The following is a 23984-nucleotide window of genomic DNA, read 5'->3' as shown; positions in this document are numbered from 1 at the left end:
CCTGTTTGGAGGTAGGGAAATAGATTAATTTATTAAATGGGAATACTATTAATTTAATAGGGCTGGAGGGAGGCCTAATTATTAAACGTGTGTGCTATTGATTTAACGCTGCGGCTGGTTGGAGTTTTCTTAATTTAATGTACCCATTTTTTTTCAGATAGGACTCTCAACATTCCAGGATACAGACAAGCAGCAACTGAGCTAAAGACACCAGCAGTCACAGGTAGGGATAGCGACAAGAACAGGACACACATACTCAGGTACATACAGTGAGCACACAGACACAGTAAGCGCACACACATACGGGGACAGACACAGTGAGTACACACACATACTGTGCCCCGCCTACCATTTATTTGGCCCCGCCCACATGAGGCCACTTTCAGACTTTTTTCCAGGGCCACTTTAAGTTCCCAATCCGCCCCTGGGGAAGCACAAACATAAAATAACAAACTGCTTTTCTCTAATCTCTACTAATAACTCACACAGAGTTTACTTATCTCATTCCCCGCTTACCTTGCTTATCTCTCCACTAAAATGTTTCTTTGTACTTCCCCAGCTTCTGCAGCTGTTTAGATATGATATATTGTACTCAATGTTTCATTTGGAAACCAAACAAGTTTCTTTTTAAATATGAAAATAATCACTTGTGAAAGTTAAGTTCTTTATGCCTATAAACAGCACAGTGCAGGAATAAACTAAGCATTACGGGCCTGATTCACCAAGTAATGCAAATGAACGTAATGTGCATTTTCGGCATATGCACGTCCATATTCAATGTCGAGCGCATATAGGTAAAAAGTTTCTTGATGAATATGGTAGTAACCAAGTTACGCAGCGTGAAAACTGACGCACGTAGCAGTGCCTTTTTATTTGTTCCTTTATCTAATTCATCGGCAGATGTACGTTTGTGTACAACATACATTTGTATTGCCGATTCACACAGGAACGTACAGGCATGTCTTCCTTCCTTACATTCATGTTTTATTACATAATTTTCATACTAAACCTGCGTTTTAAACCTTTGTCTGAGGCAGTATGTATGCTGCTTTTATGATATTGCCTTATATTAAAAAGCATATGCAACATGCCTCAAATGTGCATTAGTACACATTTTCTTTACAAAAATGAAACACACACACACAATTTCTTAAAAAAAATAACTTTTTTTTTAAACAAATTTTTATAACAAATTTTTAAAACACAAAATAAAATGTAACTGTTAATAAGGTGTAAAATAATAACATTTTCAATTTTTTTATTTTTTTTATTTGTTGATTTTGTACTCAACAGATGGACGGGTGGTATTTGCTCGCCACCTGCAAAAAAAAGAAAAACAATATTTTACAATCCCAATTTTATAGCATTTTGCAAATATTTCTTCACTCTATGACAGTAGTTTGCTTGCACATTCTTCAAGCTCAGCAGATTTCAGAGGTGGTACATTAAGTGAAAATCTCTGCAAAGGTTCATTGTATTCTAAACACAGTAGTAGCCAGAGGACTGCATTTTGGAGGCACATGTAGATATATAAGGGGGCAACAAACACTTATTAGGCCCATGATGTTGAATGGCAAACTTTGCCTAGGCCTAGGCACAACACATTTAGTAAAGAAAGGCTTTCTGAGGATTACACTTTTATGCTGCAAAAAAAAATAATTGATATTGGACTAGATTATTCATTACTTGCATTCTTATGCAGGGGCCTGGGATTGCCTTCTGGGGCTCCTCCGATTATACCTTCTGGGCCTCCTCCACTTGGGCCTCCTGAAGGCTCTGGTTATGGCTCTGGTGGTTTGGTGTGGAAAGGGAATCCTCGGGAGTTGGGAAAATGAACACTGGGGAAAGGAAAAATTATTGGCCCTCATCCAGTGCCTGCTGCTGGCCCTCATCCAAGGGTTCTTCAGTGGTGTACTATTCATTGTACTATATGTGGGACATATAGTACAGTTAAAATATAATGAAAAGCTTTTTAACAATAGAAAATAGTACCTAGGAGCCATGCGTCAGAATATGGCCCTGCTCCTCCTTGCCTCTATTGCAATTTGTGCCACATGCATGATTGTCTGAATGCAAAGGAGTCATGGGTGCTCCTTGGCCATCTAGCAACCAGGCATTGAATGTGAAGAGATGCATTACATATAGCCTGGACATTGATCGAGTGGAAATGCTTTCTATTTTGAATAAATAGAAACATTTCCATCCAACAGGACCAGGGCTACATGTGTACCACCTACTGCCCCTATAATGTATGGAAAGCCCGGCTATTGTGGAAAACTGATGCTTTATGGGCACAAGGGACTTCTCATTGAGTGGCAGGTGGATGAAGTGCTGGATGCGCGACAGTAAAGCCCGCTGCACAACCTTCAGCACACGAATGAAGGTGGCTTGGGACATTCCTGCCATGACACTCACTGTGGTCTATTCAGATGCACAGAGGTGCAATACTGCAAAAGTTTGGTCAGCGGTAGTATTGCTGTTAGGCTGTTGCGCAAATGCTCTAAGTCACTCTGCACAATGCGCAGGGTGTCCATGATGAAATGACGTGGTAGCCGATAGCGACGGACCTCCTCCACATCAGACATCCCAAAGAAGCTGACATGTGCCCTGAAGACACACTCCTTGGGCCGATAACAGTGTAGCAGTTGCTGGTTTTGGAGGGGATGATGCTTGATGTCTTCCAGATTTCGAGCTTTCACCATGCCCATGATTGGCTCTATGTGAGATGGATGAGTGAAAAATAAATAAAATAAAATTACCAAATACCTTGCAGATTTTGGAGTCTCCATATACATTATAGACATACTTAATATTAGCATGGTTCTTTTCAGGGTCATCACAATTTCTGTAAAATACCCCCCTAATAAAAAAGTAAGCATGACCTGAAATCTATGAAGCATGACACATGCATAACATTTTAAAACAGAGAAGCATTGGTAATGACTACAGTAATAATGTATGAAAATTTTTTAAAAAGCAGAGACAAATTTCAAACATTCACACAAGTATGCAGTGCTTATAAAATATAAAACAATGCACCTACCTCTGTGGTTGAATATATTATTCAACTGACATAACAAGATCAGTGATGTCTGGTGTGCAGGTGAATGGTCAATTCTCCCATTAGATGAGGAGGATGTTAATGCTGTGTTTGGTCATCACCATCATCCATGAGTTACAATTGACCCTGAGCATGTGCAAATCTTACATCTGAAAAACAGCGTACTTCTGCGTGCACTGGAGCTTGAATTGCACGTATCTGCCGGGGAACGCCTTTACTGTACATTACCTATGTGCATATGCTCATTCCCCTTTCCGTTCCTCCCCTGAATTCGCAGGCTGTCATAAGGGTCCTTTGCGCTCTAAGATGATTTGGACGTTGCTGCCTTCACTGGCGTATGCTCCGGTTCTAAGCATGTGCAGTACGATGTTGCACAAAATACATCATATATCAGCATTTGCATTTGTTACTGAATCAGGCCCTGCATGTTTTATAGTTCTATATTAGTATAGTATGTACAGAATGTATATTTAGAAAAAAACTAACATTTGTGCAGGAGTATTGGTAATTATATTCACTGTCTTCTTTTATTTTTCTTGCCCTACATCAGTGTCCTATTCTGTGAACAATACCAATATTCTTCACTACAGGCTTCCTGAGGGAAAGTCATAAAAGACACACATGCTGAAGTGCACTTTTCTTGCACATATTATGAATAAAGCATAGCACACATTGAGAATGTGACATTTGCAAATGTGATTTCATTTTAAGTTTGTGGCTAGGTAGCATGACATGTATACCAGACATGTAATACCAAATTTATATTTAAGAAGATAATTGTATGATTTTTGTTTTATGTATTGGTGTTTTTGACACCACAGTCTTACCACATCAGCTTATGAGGTTCCTCAAATTACTACTTCTGTTCTGTTGGAGGACCCTGCTCTTATCAAATGCTCAGTCTGTGGCTTCCTACTTGCCTACATTCCTCACCTCATAGCATGACACTGCCTCTATCATCCAGATATGGCTTTACTTACATATTCCTATGAGTGAGCAAGTCATTACCCCCCCCCCAAGATCAGCAAAGGTATCTCCTGAAATACTTTGTGCTGATGGCAGAATTTTGATGATCTGATTAGTTACAGTTTGTTTTATCCCCTTCTTTAAATTTGTATACATGCATGAGCAGGAGGTGAAAATTAAATACAAAAGTTGACCTGACCCTAGTTCCTTAAAAACAGAAATATGTAAGGGTTTATATCTAACATAGCAAAGACAAATGAACAATTGCAAACTACAACATTTCCAAATAATGAGAAGAGCTATGAGAGGCAACACCAAAAAATAAATAGCCTCTAGCCACAGAAAGATGAATATGGGAGCCCACAGTTGTAGAGAATGTACTTAGGAATCCTATCTTCTGTCTACATGAATGTACGCCTTAACTGCATCAAATACACTGACCTTGTTATTATTCTGTGAAGCCATGGGTCTGTTGTGGTGATAAGTGTGGATAGAGGATAACCAACTTCAGTTGATACAGTGCCTTATAAATGTCTTCGTACCTTGGTGCATTTCTTACAGTCTGCTGCCTAAAATTGAAAATGCATAACAGAAGTAATTTGTTTCCCTGATCTAAACAACACATTCTACACTTTCAATGTGAAAGGGCATTTATACAAATAACTAAAATGTTTTCAAGGATATAAATGTCTTGTTACTTATGAAAATCCTTTCTGAAAAAAATTACAGTAATGAGCCATTTAGAGGTAAATTCCACCATCTTTAAATGACGTTATGGAGCATTGTTGGTCCATTCTTTTTTTTCTACTCAGAAGGGGATTGACAATGATCTCCAACATTCATACAGTGGATAGAATTCTTATTGTTTTAGGGCCTTGACTTTAATTGAACCTCATTCCATTTACTCTGCACCCTCCTAGTCTCTCTGCTCTCACTTTTCCTGTGTGCTCAGGATCTTTCATTGTCTTTTATGAAACTGACCAGGTTTTCATCCATGATATGCAGTCCTTCTTTTAGCCATCATTATCACATTGCCATATTTCCGTACAGCTTCCCCAAAACATTATGCTCCAACAACTATGTTTAATAAAAAAGGTTGTCACAGAAAGTTGATCTATTTTGTTTTTGCCATATTGTCTAGCACTGACACTGATAATTTCCATTGGGCCTTCTCCAGTATGTGTGCAGTTTTCTGTATGTATTTTTTGGATACATGGCATGTAATCTGATTGTTCTTCCACAGTGGCTTCTTGTAACTCCCTCATACAACCAATGTCTATGAAGTAGCCTAATTGGTTTAAAAATCAATATTTTCCCAATTCATTCACTTCATTGAAAGTAATCCAGGCCATGTCTCAGCATTTCCCTTATCCCATGGATACTGAAACTGGGAATGGGAGCATGATGAAGGCATCTTGTTGAGAATGCCAAAACATTTACACTTTATGACGGTGAATCAGACACTACTTGAGTCACTTCCTTCCTTCACTCATATGAACTTTCCAATAGGTTTATCCTGAAGATCTTCCAGTATGTCTTACTTGGCATGTTTCGTCCATTCTTTCTTTCAAATTAATTTCATACAACAGGTAAGCTGGCTTTCTATCCAGTAATTTTGAACCAGTGGAATTTTGACTGATTGGACATAGATGGGTTCAAAGTAATTAATTAACTGCCTTGTAATAGAAATGTGTATTGCCTGAGCTAACTACAGTTAGCAATGACAAGAAGACATGTACATTCAATTTTCTTAGCTACTGATTAAATAGTTATATAATTTTTATTTCACTTTGAAAGTGTAGAGTATGTAGCACAGATCAGCAAAACAAAATCCTGCTTTCATGCATTATTAAAACCCTTACCTTTTCCCTTTAAATATATACATGTTTTTTTTTATTAGACAGTTTATTGAAGACAAAATGGAAAATAAAAGTCTAATATATAAATTTCTAGCTCAAAGTTTTGAATCTTGTATTTTCTGAAGTAGGAATTTTACATCCTGTGTTACTGAAACAAAATGAGGCAAGGAAAGAGGGGGATGATGTGTCCTTATGCAGAGTTAATGATGACAAAGAATGTGTAGAGCTGTATATATTTATATTTGAGCACTGTGCATGCACAATAGAGAATATCAATGAGAATTAATTTTTGTTCCTATGACACTTTATAGCCAAATCCAGTATTAGACATGGTAAATGCTGTGGACATCTAATGTTATACGATAACTAGATTTTGTATTTGAAATCAAATGTATTCTACAGCACGTGATTATTTAGTAAATATTGTGACAAAGACACTGAAATAATGTTTTCAGGAAGGTATTCAGTCTCTCACTACCTGGGGAAAGGGACTGTAGTGTCTTTGTGAGAGGAAGCCTGATCATTGCTGTGAAAAATACTGTGTTGGAACTTCTTATGTTTTTATTTAGTTTGTTAATCAGGAGTGATTTGTATTTAGTTAGTGTTGGACAGGCAAGGTGTTTATTTTGAACTGTATTTTTTTGTTTAATAACACTGGCTGAGGCCAGCTATACCCAAAACCCTGGACTTGTGTGATGTCTCGGCTGCTACACACTACCATATACCCCAGGAGATGACACCTGTTATACCTACCCTGGTCACAATATGTAAATGACAACAATAGTGTCAACAGAAAACATAAAATCAGTAATCATTTGTTTATAATGTAGCCTTATAAAATATAGTTATAAGCTACATTACCCACCAAGAGTAGGCAAATATTACATTTAGAGAATTACTGGCAATATAGTTATTCATACAAAGTGAGTGATATGAGCACTTTACCTTAACTGTGTTGCGATCGCTAATAAGGATTTGTTCTTCATTGATGTAAAAGTAAACAGGCGATATAACAGTTAAGTTTGGGGAGGACCATTTGTCAAAGTTGATAATTAGCTGGAAAGATATATCTGGCAGCTTTTGGCAAATTGTAGATAATACAAAAGCACAGTTTGCTGGAAAGCGGAGAAAAGCCCCATCAAAAGTCCTAAAGACACCTCCTCCTGCTGCAATGCAGTAAGAGCTCTTCTTGCTGAAACAGCCACGTACTCCGTTCCTTAGTGCACACTCTTCATCAGACTTACAATGCCTTGGATCACACTGGATGAGATTCCTGCCAAAGCAACGGCAACGCCTGGTACAGTCACTGTTCCAAAAGAGTTGTTTGGGCTGCAGACATAAAAGAACAAAAAATATATCTGAAATAAAATTAAATACTCTCTTTTTAACTAAATTAGAGGTGTAACCTAACATTACTATTGTATGCTGCTGTTAATGTTTAGTTTACACAATTGCAAATTTGTGCTGCTGCTAGTATTCTAATGTAAATATATGAGTTAAATAGCTGGCTACAAACACCAATAAATATAAAGTCTGCAGTGAGATACATACCCAACACTGTTGGTTATAATTTGTGAATGACTAGGGCTCAGAGGAAGAAGGCCACAAAGCAGCTACATTGCCTATGGTCCCATGTGACCAGTGCAGCTCAGCTGAGTCCTGGCACAAGAGCACCAAAATATGAGCCTCAAGAAACATTTCCCATGGTTCATATGTAAACCATGTTCACCCACAGCACCTATGGCAACATCCGTTTTAAATACAGCCCTGAACTGAATAGTCTGTTATGACAGTGGAGCCTACAATAGACTGGTGTAGCCACTACATCTTGTGGCTAAGCATATTAAAGGTATAGGTAAATAAAATTTCCCATGTCTATTAAACATTTTTATGGTCTTAAAGCAATCCTTAATCTACAATTAGACCTACTTTCAAACTGCCACAGACTAAATATTGCGATTCAGTGAACAACAAATAGTATCTTACCTCATAGTATTTACCATCAGCATAACATCCACAGTTATGAGGAATTATGCAGCTCTTTCCATTCAACACATACCCTGGATCACATTGACAACCCTCCACACAGTAATGGTTACAATCACTCTTCAGTCGGATAGCAGCACAGCGGGGTTGGCATACACTAACACAGCTCTCATAGTGACTGTAAGGAGGACATGTGACATCTGCAAGTTACACAGACAACAAATTACACAATGATTGTAAGTCGGAAAAAGGTCACTTGTGAAGGTGTTTTAATACAATAGCACTTTCTCAAATTAATTAATAGCTAAAGTGGGTTAGATCAAAAGTTCTTTACAAGAAAAGTTAACTGTAATGAGAGGACAAGTCTAAACAGGAAAGTTGAAAGTGTTTTGATCTGACTTACCTTACCGAGGGTACTACACTACATAATGTACAAAAACATGAGTCAATTGGGGTAAAAGCTGATACAATAGTGCTAAAGTATGCACTGTGTTTCTTTGTCATTTTATAAATGATCTGTTCTGTTGACATTATGCTATACAATTGCATATTAAATAAATATATATATTCAAAAACTGCATTTTTCTAACACAATCAAAGTTAAATGCTTTTTATATAACATAATAACCAATGTATTTTAATTATAGATTTCCTTCATACATAATTACATAATAAATCTAAATAACTGTACGGTACACCTTATGAGAAAGTAACATGATAATCCTTAAAAAAAAAAAAAAAACACATGATTAACATGGTAAACAACTAAATTATTTTGATGCAGATAATTACCATGGTAAACAATTAACCTCTATAAAATCCATATTAATTTTGAGATTTACCATTGTTCTTTGTACAATGTAAGATATAGTTATCTATAAATCCATAAAAAACAATGGCAATTCAAAAAACAATTTTTATTGATTGCTATAAAAATATTTAATACTGTAAACAAACTGCTGCATGGTCCCAACATCATTTTAATTTTGACTTTTGCCTTGCATTTATAATTTTTTCTTGTAGCTTAATACTGGTTACTTGTACATGGTATACGGTGTGAATGTGGCAAGCTTAGTTGTAGGCTGGTCTCTGTGTTTTTTGAGAATTTTTCTCTACCCCCATTTAATTAACCGCTTATGTATTTTGCATCTCAGCCAAATGTTCTTGTGAGTATATTACTACCGGGTGCATTGGGCATGAACAATAATACTTACTTATTAATATTTTATTTAACAAAAAGATGAAATACGGTAAATATAATTTATATTAACCACCTAAGGGAGATTTATAAAAAAAACACCATAAAGGGAAGTATCTTCATATGTGACGTGTCTTCAGTACTCACTAATGGTTAATTACAAAGCGAACATAAATGACCAAAATGACAAAATGAACATTAGTGACATTGCAACTGATGCACTTAGATTTCAGACAAAATGCATGAGTCTGCCGAGCAAGATGGCATATTTTACAGATCTGATCCAGCTAATTATAGCAAGTACACGTCCTGTTAAATACAGTGTAGCACACTAATACATTTCAATTTGTGGACTGGGATTTTTAAAATGAGGTAAAGTGGAAGAATGGACTAATTTTTAGGGGTGTTCATTGCTCTAAACTGGCAGGTCGCATACTATACTTTTAATGGGATGCAGTTTGCACTTTTCACTAGCACTTTAGCAGTGTAGTGCTTTTCAAAGGTGTATGTTGCTCAGTGTAATAAAAATGACAACACAAAAAAGTCATTTGTAACAATATCCCATCACTCATTATTAATTATTATGAATAAACAGAAACGTTTAATTTAATGAAAATGGTGGCGGCCATTATTCCAACACCGTAAATGTCGGCACTTTACCTGCTGACATTCACAATGTCGTCAATTAAATGCCGACATTTAAAGACCAATGCCGCCGCCTGCTAAACCAAGTTGCAGTGCATATCCAGTGCTATACGTAAATGTCGCCTAAAGTTGTAATTAACATATTAAAAGTAGCTTTTCTTTCTTAAAAATTTTCTTTTTGAAAATATTAATATTCAAGCGATGTCATAATTGTAATTAGTGATGCCATAAAGTTGAGACTTACAGCAAGATGTGTGGTTTCTCCAGCCAGTGACAGCAATTCCTTGAGTTTGGCAAGTACTTGCATAGTTCTGTAGCCAGCTACAAGCAGTCTGCACAGCTCCTCCATCAATGCATGAGTCAAACAGGCAATTTTTGAAGAAAAATCTGGGGTTAACTTTACTATGGCACTTGGCAAACACACTACTTCTGTTGGGAATAAAGCTGCAAAGCTGCTGGGCTTTCCAGAAACCATCCACTTTTGTACAGGTTGGGCATCTGTCTCCACAACCAACTTGGCAAAATGTATCTCTTTTCACCCAGCTATGGCCAAACTCATTGACATTCATACTTATGAAGCCACTAGAGGTCTGTAGATCATCCTCCATATTTCCATTGTACCTCCCACAAAGGCCGTATGTGCTGTTTTGCATGTAGCGTGGAATTGTGACAGAGAGGAATGTCTTCCAGTCATATACAACTTTTAGGCCAAACTCTGTTTCAATAACAATGTGAAAACCAAAGGCAAAAATATTCACTTTCCCATGGCCCAGCTTCAGAGGCAAGTACAATCTTTCATTATTCACCTGACAAAGGAAGAAAATATAATAGATTTGATGGCATTACAATAGGGTATAACTTGAAAGGTATATACAATATGCATAGTCTAATTACCATGACTTGTGACTAGGGAGGATGTATATTTTAGGGTGCAAAAAATAAATATTTTGTGGGTGCAAATTTTAAGCAACTGTTTTTTTAGCCTTTTGCAAAACAGCTATTATTTATTTTTCAATTGAATAATATAGTCAGCAAAGTTTTTAAAGCACAGTGTGTTCAAAACATAGTAAAATTGTGTCATATATAAGAAAAGAATATTCAAGGAGATTTTGTGATTCCTTTCAACCAGTTTGTTTGCACAAAAACATCACAGGCTTATACAATGTATACTTTGCTTAAACCACTTGCCAAAACTGATTGTATATCATGTACGGTGTTATAAAGAGAGTGACATATATGTGTATATATATATATATATATATATATATATACATATAGCTAAGCTAAGGTACTTTGATATTGTTTTGGTGTAAATCTGTCATAACGAAGTATCACTGTACTATGTACATACAAACGTACACTCATATCCATATAGTAAGGTTCAGAGCCGTAACTAGGGTGGTGCGGGCGGTGCTGTCGCCCAGGGCATATGGCGGTCATAGGAATGCTCTCTGTATAGTATGGCGGTCACAGGTATGCTCTCTGTATAGTATGGCGGTCATAGGAATGCTCTCTGTATAGTATGGTGGTCATAGGAATGCTCTCTGTATGGTATGGAGGTCACAGGAATGCTCTCTGTATAGTATGGTGGTCATAGGAATGCTCTCTGTATGGTATGGCGGACACTAGGAGGCTCTTTATATTCTATGCGTGTGTGTGTGTGTGTATGTATATATATATATATATATATATATATATATATAATTCATTTAGTGTGATGGTGATAAGGGGGCACAGTGTAATAAAGATGGCTCCATGGCACAATGTGATGAAGGGGCAGTGTGATACAGATGGTAACGTTACAATTATGTTTTAATTTGTTTCAGTGAGTTTTATTTAAAAAAAAAATTTTTTTTTATACAGCTAGCATGTGTTAGCTGCATTTAAAGTACTTTGATTCTATGGAGGCTTATTACATAAAGATCCTTACAAAGCCAGACCGTGAAGAATGGGGAGGGAGGGGGTTTCAGTGCGGTCTAGAACTTGTAAAGTGCTAGCCACGCCCCCATAGTAGGTTGACCACGCCCACTCGACTATTGACACTCCCACTTAGATGGGGGCGCCGGTGCCCTGTCTCGCCCAGGGCACTAAAATGTCTAGTTACGGCACTGGTAAAGTTTCCTGAAGGCTCACATTATAACTAGATATTATTAGTTAACATTAACAGGGAGAAGGATAAAAAGATTATTTCAATTCACACAAATATTGTAGAAATAGAGGGTCTAACTAGGGAAATTTCCCAGGGTCCCCACAGATTGAATGTATAGCCTAACCATCACTCTCTTCATAGAGGCAGTGCAGAGTGTATTCAGAAACTCATGAGTCCAGAATTGCCTCAGGTAAAGAACTTCTACTGGCATCTCAGCTTTTTAGCTGCCCTCGCATTGAAAAATAGTACATTGTTAATCAATTTGAAGATTTAGGCATTATGGTGTATTGTGATTCCAGGGTTCCTAGGTAGTCAGTGGATTATGATCTACTTAATGCAACACGTATTCATTACTTATTATATCTGCAATTTAGCCATAGTTTTGCTCAGAGGCAACATGGAGGTATGCCTGCAAGACACAATGGTTCACTTCATCACAGAGAGAATGTATGTGATTAATTTAAATGTAGGGTTACAGAGCCACTTGACCAGCTCATTGAGGAGGGTGGACCAAGGTTTTAAGGGGTACATTTATGTGGCTTATTGTAAATGAATGTGTGACAGGATGGACCGCCTATGCCATCCTGTTTGTTGTTGCTGGGAACCGACTGGGCTTTCTTTGCCACCGTTCCCTTTCTTTGTCCCAAATGCGCCCTCTAACCGCAGTAGTACGGGCTGCTGCCACTTCTGGACTCCATAATGGCATCCAGAACCGTGTTCCTTCTGGGTAACTGTCACTACTAGTGTACCCATTTGCTGGTGCACCTGCGCTGGTACCCCTGACCTTTCCTATAGATCAGGGTTGCTGTGGATGGATCCCCCCTGGCCTATCACACTGGCCAGAGCTGCTGGGTAGCGGGCAGTGTGGTGGTACAGGAAAGCTGGGTCCAACTACCGGAAACGGATTAGAGTTGGGTTCAAACTGTAGGTCATAGGAAATTATAGAATGGAAGATGTTGTCAAGCAGGTCTTGAAGCAAGTGATGTTTATTTAGCTTAAGTATCCTGACAAGGACAGTTCACACTGGTTTAAAGTACCAGTGATCAAAAGGTCAGAAGAAACAATAATATATTTCAATGCAAACCAGTGCTCTTTTTATAAAGGTTTTGGAGACTAGCTTAATATTGCTTAATAAGGCAGACAGGTTTTAAGTCACCTATTCGCTAAAATTATGAATCTTGGTTGGGGTATAATATCAGAGTACTGAGAAACTCCTTTGGTGACAAACTATTTTGATCCAGGAGAGGGATAATGGAGCAAGTCAAAGTTAGATTCCCACGCTCATGTAAGTGTGGTTGTCGCTCGGCCACTTATAATACAGAAAGGAAAGCAAAGCCTTGCTCCTAAGCGTTCTCTTACATTTAAGTTTGAATAGTGATTTTGGGGTGGATGGCAGACCCCAAGGAGAGGTGCTCAGACAATATTTTAATTGGAGATAGAGAAAAAAATGTGCAAGAAGGAATATTTTTTGTAATTGTGACAGCTGGGAAACCAGCTCCCATCCACAGATTCCCCAGAGTATTATATTTCTGCCTTTTCCATCAAATTAAATTATTGTTATTTGGGGCAGGTCAAGGTTAGGAAAATTGAAAACTGGTTGAAAAAGATTATTAGAAGATATGAGTTTATATTTATTTTTGAACTTATGCCATATCTGTAGTGCGATAAGGTTTACAGAGTTAGCATTGTGGACAATGCGCCTTCGACATGATAGTGTCCGTAGAATAGATGCTCAGGTTATTAGAAAGACCAAAGTCTGCTCCAGTATTCTCCTTTTTCAGAGAAAATAATTCAATCACCATGATACTAATGGGGCAGTACTGGAGGACACTAGATGAAGATTAAGAATGAGTAGACCTAGGCCACTTTTGAGAGGATGTCTGTTGGACAAGTCAATGCCTCTCTAGAAGAAAGTCATTTCATCATGGAGAGCTAAGGTTTTACACTATTTTATTATTATATGCTCCATGTGATAATGAGATGGTTTGCAAACATTTTTCTGCTGCTTTCTATTTGAAAACATCAGTTACATTTTCAGCTTCTTTGCTGCACAAAGGGGGGATCTACTGAAGGTCTATTTGCAGAAACAATATAATTTTAAAAAATCACAAATTTTTCATGATTTACAGGTCAATCCTTTAATCGTAATCACTCATTCAATGTTTTTGAATGAGTGTTTGGCACCTCTCAGTGTGTGCCAAGCACTGACACGGAGGTACAGCAGCCAGCACCTTTTTAACTGTGAAGCTCCCAGATGTTGAACCTCCTTGATGGTAATGGTCAAGTAGTGTGGTGCTGGGCTATGACAATGCAGTCACACACTCCCAGTCTGACAGAAGGAGAGGATGCAGCAGAAACTTTCCATACAAGGTAAGAAGCTCAGGGAACTTGTTTCAGCCGCTCAAGGGTCCCAATGGCCATCACGGAGGCAAACAAGTGTGTTTTTGGGCTTAATCTGAGACAAATTTTCAGGTATCAAGTCCTAAGTGAAGGGCAAGCGATTCATATGAGCAGGTCAGCCAGTCTGAGGCAATCAACCTGTGAATTGAACAAGTGAGTACTACTCTGCATGCAACCAGTACTCGGATGCTAAGTCCTACTGTAAACTGGAACTGACCTGGATCCAGCAATGTCAAGGCCGAAGCACTCTCCCAGCAGGTCAAAATGGCAATACTCTCCAAGGTACCAAAGGCACCTGAAAACAAGAGGTTGGTATCCCTGGCTGACAGCTGCAGATCCTGCAATGGGGACACAACTGGACTGGCATGGCATCCCACCATCAGGAAAATTATAGATTTGGTCCATCAGGAATTATAGTGGCTTACTGTAAGACAGGATGTTGCATTCTTTGTCCTGTGAAAACAGCAAGTTGCCATGGACGCTGTCCTCCACCTACTAATGCCTCTGACCATTCTACAGAGGTCACAGACCCATGTCTCCATAGATTTCATCACTGACATCTCTAACTCCATCAATGCAATATCCTAATGGTAGTGGATAGCTGTTGTAAGCAAGTTCGCTTCACAGCCCTGAAAAAACTACCATTGACACTCCAACTAACCCAGTGGATAAACAACAATAATAGAAAATGGTCTGTGCTGGTTTTCAACATGTTTGACAATCCTTCAAGTTTACCATGTTTAAACTTAAACTGAGCCACAAAAAAGATGGCTAATAAGTCATCTATAGCATTTCAAATGAGGGTGCCCTGAGGTTATTGAAACTATGAGGGAGGTAATTCTCCCCCATGGACTTCTTAATGTAATTGTAACTGTAGTGTAGGGGGTTGTTTTTGGTGATCATACTAAAAAAATATAAAAGGAAGAAAACTATTTAGGAGGAACATATTTTTAAAGATGGAGCTCTTTCAAGCAAAGTTACCCTCAATTCTGTGGGTGGCAGGATGGGGGAGAACCTTGGTATCATTTGGGTACAGCATAAACAAATTACAGGGGTAAGAAAAGCCTCTGCGGAAAAGAGGTTAAGTATAATTGTAGCTTGTAAACAGAAGCTAAAATTTTTCTGAGCATGTTAGTGTTGAAAGGTCAAAGCTCTTATAACCATCAAAGTCACTTACCAGAACAGTGTGTTTGTATGCACGGTAGATGACAATATTATAATTGTAAACTTCTACCTCGACTTGCTTCACCCAAAGTGCAAGAGAAGCATCTCTGTCCTCATTCTTAGCAGTAACTGTAAATTTTGGGACAGTATCTGCTTTAGCATTAGTAACCGTAGTGCAAAGGATTAAGGAACAGCTGCTCTGGAAATCAAACGGGAGTCCATCAAATGTAAGATAATGTCCATATCCTGAGACAATACATGATGCATCTGTACGTGGCTGGCAATAATACAGCCCATTGTCCTCCATACAGTATTCTTCATCCTTACATGGTGTAGTCTCACAGTACACACTGTTGTCTGACCCATTACAGTAACAAAGGGATTTACAATCCAGGTCAATCCAGAAAGTCTCATTAGTTGAAACTTGGTGGCCCTCAAAATTACAGCCACACTCGCTCTTTGGAACACAGCGACTACCCTGCAAAGCAAATCCTTCATCACATTGACATCCTTCTGTGCAGGTATCAGAACAGACTCTGCCTGAGGCGAGAGACTCACAAGTTTCTAAACATGTGATACATTCTTCAAAGTGGCTGTTTTCTGGACACATCAGAGCTAAAACAGTGTAAACAAAATAATTATTATTACAACAGTTTCCTATAACAAACTTAAAAACATCTATTTGAGAATACTTCCACAACACTCTACCTCATTTCATATACGCTCTGTGAATGCTTACTATACAAACGTCTATGTTGTTATATAAGCAAACAAGCAAAAATAATTTTGTAATTTAAAACAACAAATTGTATTGACTTGAAATACATTTATGTGTCCTCTTGCTTAGTATCTGTAAACTAAAATGTTATTGCAACTTGCTGCTGATTTCATTGGACATTTACAAAGTGTCCAAACAATCAAAAGCAATTTTAACAAACGTAATATTTAGCCATGAGTGATGGAAAAAACCTACAACATCTCTTTAACCAAGCTGCAAAGTACACTGTGCGGCTGCTGAAGCTTGATCACATGGTATTGTCCACCTTTATTTTTTCATAATTAAATGTAATAGACCTATAGGGTCTATTTTGCAAATATAACTCATTATGTGAATCTGTGAACAATGCAAAGATTTCCCTTTTAACAAGATACATGCCTACCCCCAGTGGTCTATCATATTCTAGTGTGAGTGTGTCTGAATTGTACAGTGCAAGATGCTATTTGCCCTCCTGAATTTACACCTGCTGATTTACACCGGTTAATGTCAGCCTATGTGATCCAAAATCTACTTGTTATACCCGGATTGAGTCAATGCACTTTCACATACCCACTTCACTGGCCGGCTTATTTTGTATTTCCTGATTTTTCCCCTTGTTGTTTTTTGTCAAACTTGCCTCTTCATATTCAACTGAAGTTTTGTGCTTCTATATCACTTCATTATCTTATAAGAGTATTATTACATAACAAAACATTGTATGTTTACTTTTTACTTGATTCGTATGTTAAAGTTTTCCCAGTCTCTATTTATTTCATGCATTATTACTATAAATAAAATTGATGTGAGATTTTATATTTTATATGGACTGAGATCAAGTGTCAGTTAAATATCTGACATTTCTCTCCTTAGACCAGTGTGTTATGTGTGCAGAACATAGTATTTTATAGCAAAGTGTGAATTATATATTTATATTTGTGTTCAACTGAATTTATTTTTATTTTATGATACTGTATAGTTCTGCCTTATTGGATAACAAGTCCCTAATCGATCTAACTGTCTCTCAGCACACTCCACTATACTTTACCTGTTTGAAATCAGCTGAGGTGGGCCGGGAAGGGCTGGTAAATTTTAGCAGACTGGACTCAGCAGCCTATTAGGAACATTTTAAAAGAAAAATGATGATGGTGCCCCAGTGATCCATCCCAAGGTAGCCCACTATGGGACAGGCCCGGGGGGCTGATGCCCCCCTGCCCCCCAGCCCAGCCTGCCCCTGGAGGTGGGTGTTCATGCCCCTCTCTCACATTAAGGTGGAGAGAGGGTGTTCTTTTAAGGTGTGTTCTTTACAGCAAGCAGGGACCCAGGCACACATGGTGACTGGTGCATGGAATTTAAATTACAAAAATAATTTTTCATTCAAAATTAATTTTCTAGCTATTTATCTCCCCTAACATGCCACAAAGGTCAGAGTACTGAATATTTTAAATGTTGAGTGTACATTGAGCTTGTAAAGTCATTTTGGTATTGCACAGGCCTATCATAGGTCTGAAAGACATTGTGATAATAGTGATAATACTCATTATTCGTAATATTATCTATATTTATATAAAATGCATACACTTACGACAGAAATTCCTGCTCCTCCACTGACCAACATCTACTGCAGCATTTTGGCAGGCCATGGCATAACGGCTGACCGAGTCACAAAGTTCTGTTTGGTTACCTCCACTTTGGCACAAACGAAATAAGCAAGTCCTGTAGTAAGCAGACACATTAACAACAGCATGGCAGTCCAGAAACGAGCTATTACTGGGATCATTAATAATTCCACATTTGGTACGACTTCTATAATACTTCAATAGTTCAGAGTCATTGTTGCAAGCCTTAAGTAAGTCTCCACATTCTCCATTGCAAATTTCATCAAAAGTGGTCCAGCTCTCTAAAAATACAGCCACATTGTCCGTACATTTACCATTTGGGAAGCAGAATTCATCGTCACCATTTCCATTGAAGTAACCACATAGTCCTCCTGTGCAATTATAGTAAAAGGTAGAAAGAGTGATGTGAAGCAGACCTTGGTCTGAATATTGTATTCTAACAAGTCCTTCAGATTCGATGACTGTTCCATTTCGGTTACGGTACATTTCCAGTTCACCAGATGGTAAGTAGTATGGCAGTTCAACTTGAAAACCATTAACCTAGAAAATGAAGCAGCACTTATTAGCATGTGTCAAAGCAATGTATACTCACACAAGACTCTTTTCCAAAGTAGATAAAATTACATTTGTACAATATGCCACTTATGTATGGACTTAATTATTGGATGCAACATACCTTAATCTGACAATGCTTTAACGTGCTACCAGACACTGTTGTAAAACAGGACCATTATTTTTTCAAGCTTTGTCTGCAACTGATTGGCACATATTCATAACTGCCATCATTTAAGTATACTTTCTCTGCCCATTTTCCAACTTGGCAGATGCATTTAAGTACTTAAACAACAATGCAGTCTGTGGGCCTAATTCATTAAGGAAAGTAAAGCAAAAAAATTGAGTAACTTTGCACCTTGGCAAAGCCATGTTGCATTGGAGTGGAGGTAAATTTAAAATGTGCGGACAGATATATAGTTGGGATAGGGCATGTCCTAGATCAACTTTTAATTTCAGTGTACAAATACAGCGATCAAGTGTTTGTGTGCTACATGAAAAAACAGCCAGTATTTAACTTATGTGCAAAATAATAAACTAATATGCACCCCTTACATTGAAACATGGCTTTGTCCAGGAGAAACCTTAATAATTGTTTGCCTTACTTTCCTTAATGAATCAGGCCCTATGTGTATTACAATCATGTCAAGTGTATTATACTTTCTTTTTAAAAGTTTATTTCGACTTCATTAAATAGTTTCTAGCAAAGCCCAAATAAAAAGAACATATAGCTAGAATTGCATCTTATGGATGGAAACTGTGCTGTGCTGTTTGTCACACTGAAAATTAGGGACGTTCCCAGGAACAAAAAAGGTAAAACTTGGAAAAGTGTCTGGAAAATAAGGACATTTGGCAACTGTGGTTTACTATTACTCTTAAATCTCTAAATTAGTGTGTTAATTAAAACAAACTATGGAGCAGCCACAACCACACTCCTTGTACCCACATGATTAACCACTAAAAATCATCCAGCAGTGAAACAGCCACTGGGAATAGTCTAACACCTCCGACAGCATATTACTAATGCAAATGTCTGTGCTTTGAGTTATTTGGCAGTAAACCTTTTTTATACACTTGGAAGTGTGGAATTCTCTTGATTGAGACAGGTAAACAAAATCTGTATTTTATTGTATCAAAGTTTCTATAAAACAACATCTATAGTTTTTAGTGGAGCTCGCCTTTAAGTAACTTAGGAAACTGCAAGCCAATCAGATTTATTGCACTTTAGACCTCTAGCATTTCTAGTGTCATTAATGACACTTTCGTTTTCAATGGGAAAGCAGTTTCTCTGTCACAAAGGCTTCAGACTAGGATGGCACCAACCTTAGATCCATTTATACAGATCTTCAATATCTTATTTGTTATTTCTCAGTAATTACTAATCATGTATATAAATCAATCTGTGATGCCTCTATACAGTATGGGGAAACAGAACAAGAATTACTTGGTTAAGGTTATAGTTCCTTACCTTAATCTCAGATGTGCTGCCCCCACCTATTCTTATCTCTTGTTTGGCCACTTGGATCCTTAGAGGTCTCAACCAATTGGCACCTGAATCTGGTTTCTTCTTGCTGATGTCAATTTCAATAAACTCTGCCTTGTCAGGGCACGTCTTTAGCAAAGTGTAAGAATATTCCATAGGGTATGGAAAGCTTACTGAGTCAAATGTATGTATCACTTGGTTCTGGCTAACCAGGCACACACTTTCCCTTCTTGGGTAACAACCTTGATATCCATTCTCCACAGAGCATATCTCACCATCACGGCAGGTGGTGTTAAAGCATACTATATCTCCCCCATCTTCACACCAACATTGTACAGTGCAGTCTGCAGTTGTCCAAAAGGAATCACCAATAACATAATATTTACCATTCATCTCACAGCCACACTTGTTTATGGGAACACATAAATCTGCGCTAAGCACATACCCATTATCACACTCACAACCTTCTGTACAGGGGCTATTGCAGAATTGTGGAGCTGTGAGGTCAGAACAAGTAGCTGGACAACTGCTTGTACAAACTGAGTAATGGCTGAAGTCGGTGCATTGTAGTGCAGAGGCTAATAAAGGAACAAAGAAAAATAAAGACAATTGAATTATAAATCCACTTTCAAACAAGTACTGTTTTTATAATATTTCAGCCCAAGCATGCATATTTGGCAATACAGCATGGTATCATTGAACTTTAGTTTAGAATATGCAACACAATCTGTCTGCCGGTGGAGTAATCCTGTTTAGTTTAGCTACTCTGGGGAACAGGCACTTGCTATTGTTCTTGAAATAAGTCTGGCCATACCCTCTCCTACTTTAAATTACATTCTATCTTATCTTCTCTGCAACTCTCAGTTTAATGCAGGCATTATTTAACCCCACATAGTCCAATCAGGGTGTCTTGCTGACCCATTTTGGCTGTGAGGACTATTAAAATGAACATAATTAGGAATGTATCAAGCTGCTTTTTTTCAGTGGTTTAAAAATCACAGCAAATCGCAAGGGATAGCTTTCAAGTGCAAAATCGCCATATGTATTAACCTGCGATATGGACTTTCCAAAATCCAGTCTCTGGCAATTTGTGTTCATTTTGAACCCCATATCCCTCCCATGTTGTAGTCAAATTCGCCGGAGACTAAACACAAAATCACCAGAAACTGAAACTCACCCGAGATGGAACAGAAATAAAAGCAGTCTGTTTGAGCTATCTGGTCAATGTTAATACAATAGGAAGCACAATGGAAGTTTACCTAAAGCATGTTTCTTGTTGTAGAGGGGCAAAAATGATTAATAATTTACTTAGGGGGGAACAAAATATTTTATGAATAATTTAGCGGGCCAAATTTAATTAATGATTATATGTAAGGGATTTTTATTTTATTTTATTTTAACTATATTACAGTGGCTTTATATTTCATCAACAGTGGGACTATATTTATATTGTTATGATGTGCAACACTTAATATTTCCTCATGAGGACAACATTAAAAGTACATACTTGTGGCACTACAATTGTCAGCATGCACATGAGCACTTGTAGTGTCACAAGTATATAGTTTAAATGGTGTCCCCATCAGGAAATATTAACATCATGTTAAAAAAAATATTGCCCCACTGGTAATTAGATAGTAAGCCAATATAAAAAAAACCCCAAAAAACAATGCATATATTCATTACAGAAATTTGCACCCACCATGTGTAGGCGTTGAATTTGGGGGAAATGGAAATATTCCAATATATTTTTAGCACAGGGCTGGTAGCCTCTGAGAGTTGTGGCCCACCGCATACTGTTTCTTTTCACACCTCCATAGGCAAACAGAGAGGGGGGGGGGGTTTGCTAGTGCCTGGAAACCCCCTTCCAAACCTGTGGCACTGTATAAATAAGGTGGCTCTACACTGCCCCCGATTCACACAGCTCTGCTTGAAAAGAGAGCTGCGTGCACCTAACAGTAGTGCACGCAGCATTGCCCATGTATATTATGGGGATAGGAAGAGTTGGAGAGCAGCCAAGCACTGTCTAAAATTAAAGCCATGCCCCCATGCATGGTTGTCAGGCTCACTGGCTGCATGGTGTGGAAACCCCCCTCTACAAATCCTGCGTTTGCCCCTGACCTCCTTCCAAGAGAGGCACTAGTCGTTACCACCCTGGGCAGGTTTTTAAAATAGTATTAGGGACACAACGCTCGTGGTCTCCCTCTTATATTAGGAACCAGACTTTACTGTCTAGCAGTGGGGCTGGCTGATGGTTTGAGAAGTGCAGGTACTCTCTCAGAGAGGCTCCCAGTGAACATGTAATCTGTGATAGTGATCTGTGTGATGAACTGGCGATACTACCTGTGTGTGGACTAATGAGACAACTGCTATGAAGATCTGAACTGATTCAACTTTAACTGAAACTAACTTGCTGCACCTAAGATTCTGTTGAGAGGAGAAAGATGAAAGACTGTATTTGAACAAAAGTTACTCTGTTGTTTGCTCAATGACCTATCACTTATTTATTCCAACACTGCTAACTGTTCACTGCTTCACTAGATGTGTCTGTACGTTACACAGTTTTATGTTAAACCTGCATGTACAGAAACACATCTTTGCTGTTCATGTACAAGGACCTGAGGTGAGAAAGTCTGAGCTACAGGAAATGGTTGACCCAAGGGTTAGAAAGAGATAGTTGTAAAGTTGAATACACCCCCACCACTCACCACGCAAACAGGGGATTAAAGCTAATTCTGAGCATTTAATTCAGTATCATAAATATCTTCAAAGTACAAATTATTTATTGTGCACTGGGAAAAATATATGAATTACATAAAGGTACATTAAGGTAATTTGCACAACATTGTGCCCTAAGGATAAATGCTGTATTGTGCCCCGATTGGCATTTTTTTTGTGGGTAAAGAATTAGCACTGGGGTGCAAAATCTTGTTTCCTCTGGTGGGATATTCTGAACAGATGTATTTGTGGAATGTGGGTTAGGCGCTGGAAAGAGCGCACTCTTCACACATATAAAAACAAGATTTTATGATATGAGATATAGGGCCCAATTCATTACGGAGCACAAAACGAACGTATCGTGCGTTTTATTAAAACGCACGTGAATCGGGCATATTCACTCTGCTCTAGGAGACAATACACTACAGGAAACGTTCAATACATATGGGGAATATATAGTCACAAAAGAATGCACAGAAAATAGAAATCAATTTACATCACTTGTTAATATTAATTCAAGCTTTATTTTCTCTTTTTCTTTTATTATGATATTATGAATGTCTACTGTACATAAAATGCATTTTTACAGTTGGTCCTTGATGCAAACACATGTTCTAGGTTGCATATGCAACTGTCATTACTATCACTCACCACTTTCACAAGCCCTGCAGCTGGTGCAAGTGATACGACAGAAAAACACATACCCTGAGAAGCCCAAAGCTTGGCATGCCCTTACTGTACTACGTGCATATACCCATTCCCCTCTATGTTCCACCTATAAAATCGTAGGCTGTAGTAAGGGTCCTTTGCGCTCGAAGATGAATTGGACGTTGCTATGTTCTCTGGTGCATGGTTCGTTTCTGGACAGGTGCTGAACCATTTTAGGCAAAATATGGCACTTATTGTCATTTGCATTGCTTAATGAATCAGGCCCATATTGTGTACAATTAGTATAGAAGTGCACGAACCCTGTTTTGATTTTGGTTTTAGTTGTAAAAGCTCTACATGTTTTGGTTTTGCACAAAAATCCTCAAAGGTTTTGGTTTTGGATCTGGATTTAATTAAAAATTGTAGAAAATAGGTAGAAATCATGCGGTTTGAGCTGTTTTTGGTCCTACATTGCTATTTATAGCATTGACAGTAATTTACATTAATTTACAGACTATTTTCTAAAGATCTCTCTGCAACTGTCAAAATTTTCACCAATTTTGGCCAAAGGCTGCAAACTGGCTAGCTAAAATTAGTGGCAGAGCAGCGGAACAAATACATGACAGTTTAATGACAGATATAATCCCTATGAAACATAGTAGCACAGCAGTAAGCATACATTATCTACATGCAGTCCATGAATATTGAAAATGACATTCCTGAGTTTTTCCAACAGATTGATACCAGTAGTAAGAATAAGATGTCATAAGACAGACAGTAGA

General features: G+C 38.0%; 1 protein-coding gene across 1 annotated transcript in view; it reads right to left on the bottom strand.

The window, feature by feature from the left end:
• Positions 1-23984, bottom strand: part of TECTA (tectorin alpha) — a 354553-nt gene that overhangs the window by 66366 nt on the left and 264203 nt on the right. Inside the window, exons 15-20 of the mRNA XM_075190731.1 lie at positions 19822-20414; positions 17768-18341; positions 15442-16043; positions 9960-10521; positions 7873-8072; positions 6832-7215 (exon numbers count right to left, since the gene is read on the bottom strand). Of these exons, the coding sequence (XP_075046832.1) occupies positions 6832-7215; positions 7873-8072; positions 9960-10521; positions 15442-16043; positions 17768-18341; positions 19822-20414 (2915 nt within the window). The remainder of the gene's footprint in view (positions 1-6831; positions 7216-7872; positions 8073-9959; positions 10522-15441; positions 16044-17767; positions 18342-19821; positions 20415-23984) is intronic.

This window comes from Mixophyes fleayi, chromosome 11 (assembly GCF_038048845.1).
Source record: "Mixophyes fleayi isolate aMixFle1 chromosome 11, aMixFle1.hap1, whole genome shotgun sequence".
In the NCBI taxonomy this organism is placed as follows: Eukaryota; Metazoa; Chordata; class Amphibia; order Anura; family Limnodynastidae; genus Mixophyes; species Mixophyes fleayi.
The sequence above is the reverse complement of the archived record's forward strand: the minus strand, read 5'-3'. Positions and strand labels throughout refer to the sequence as shown.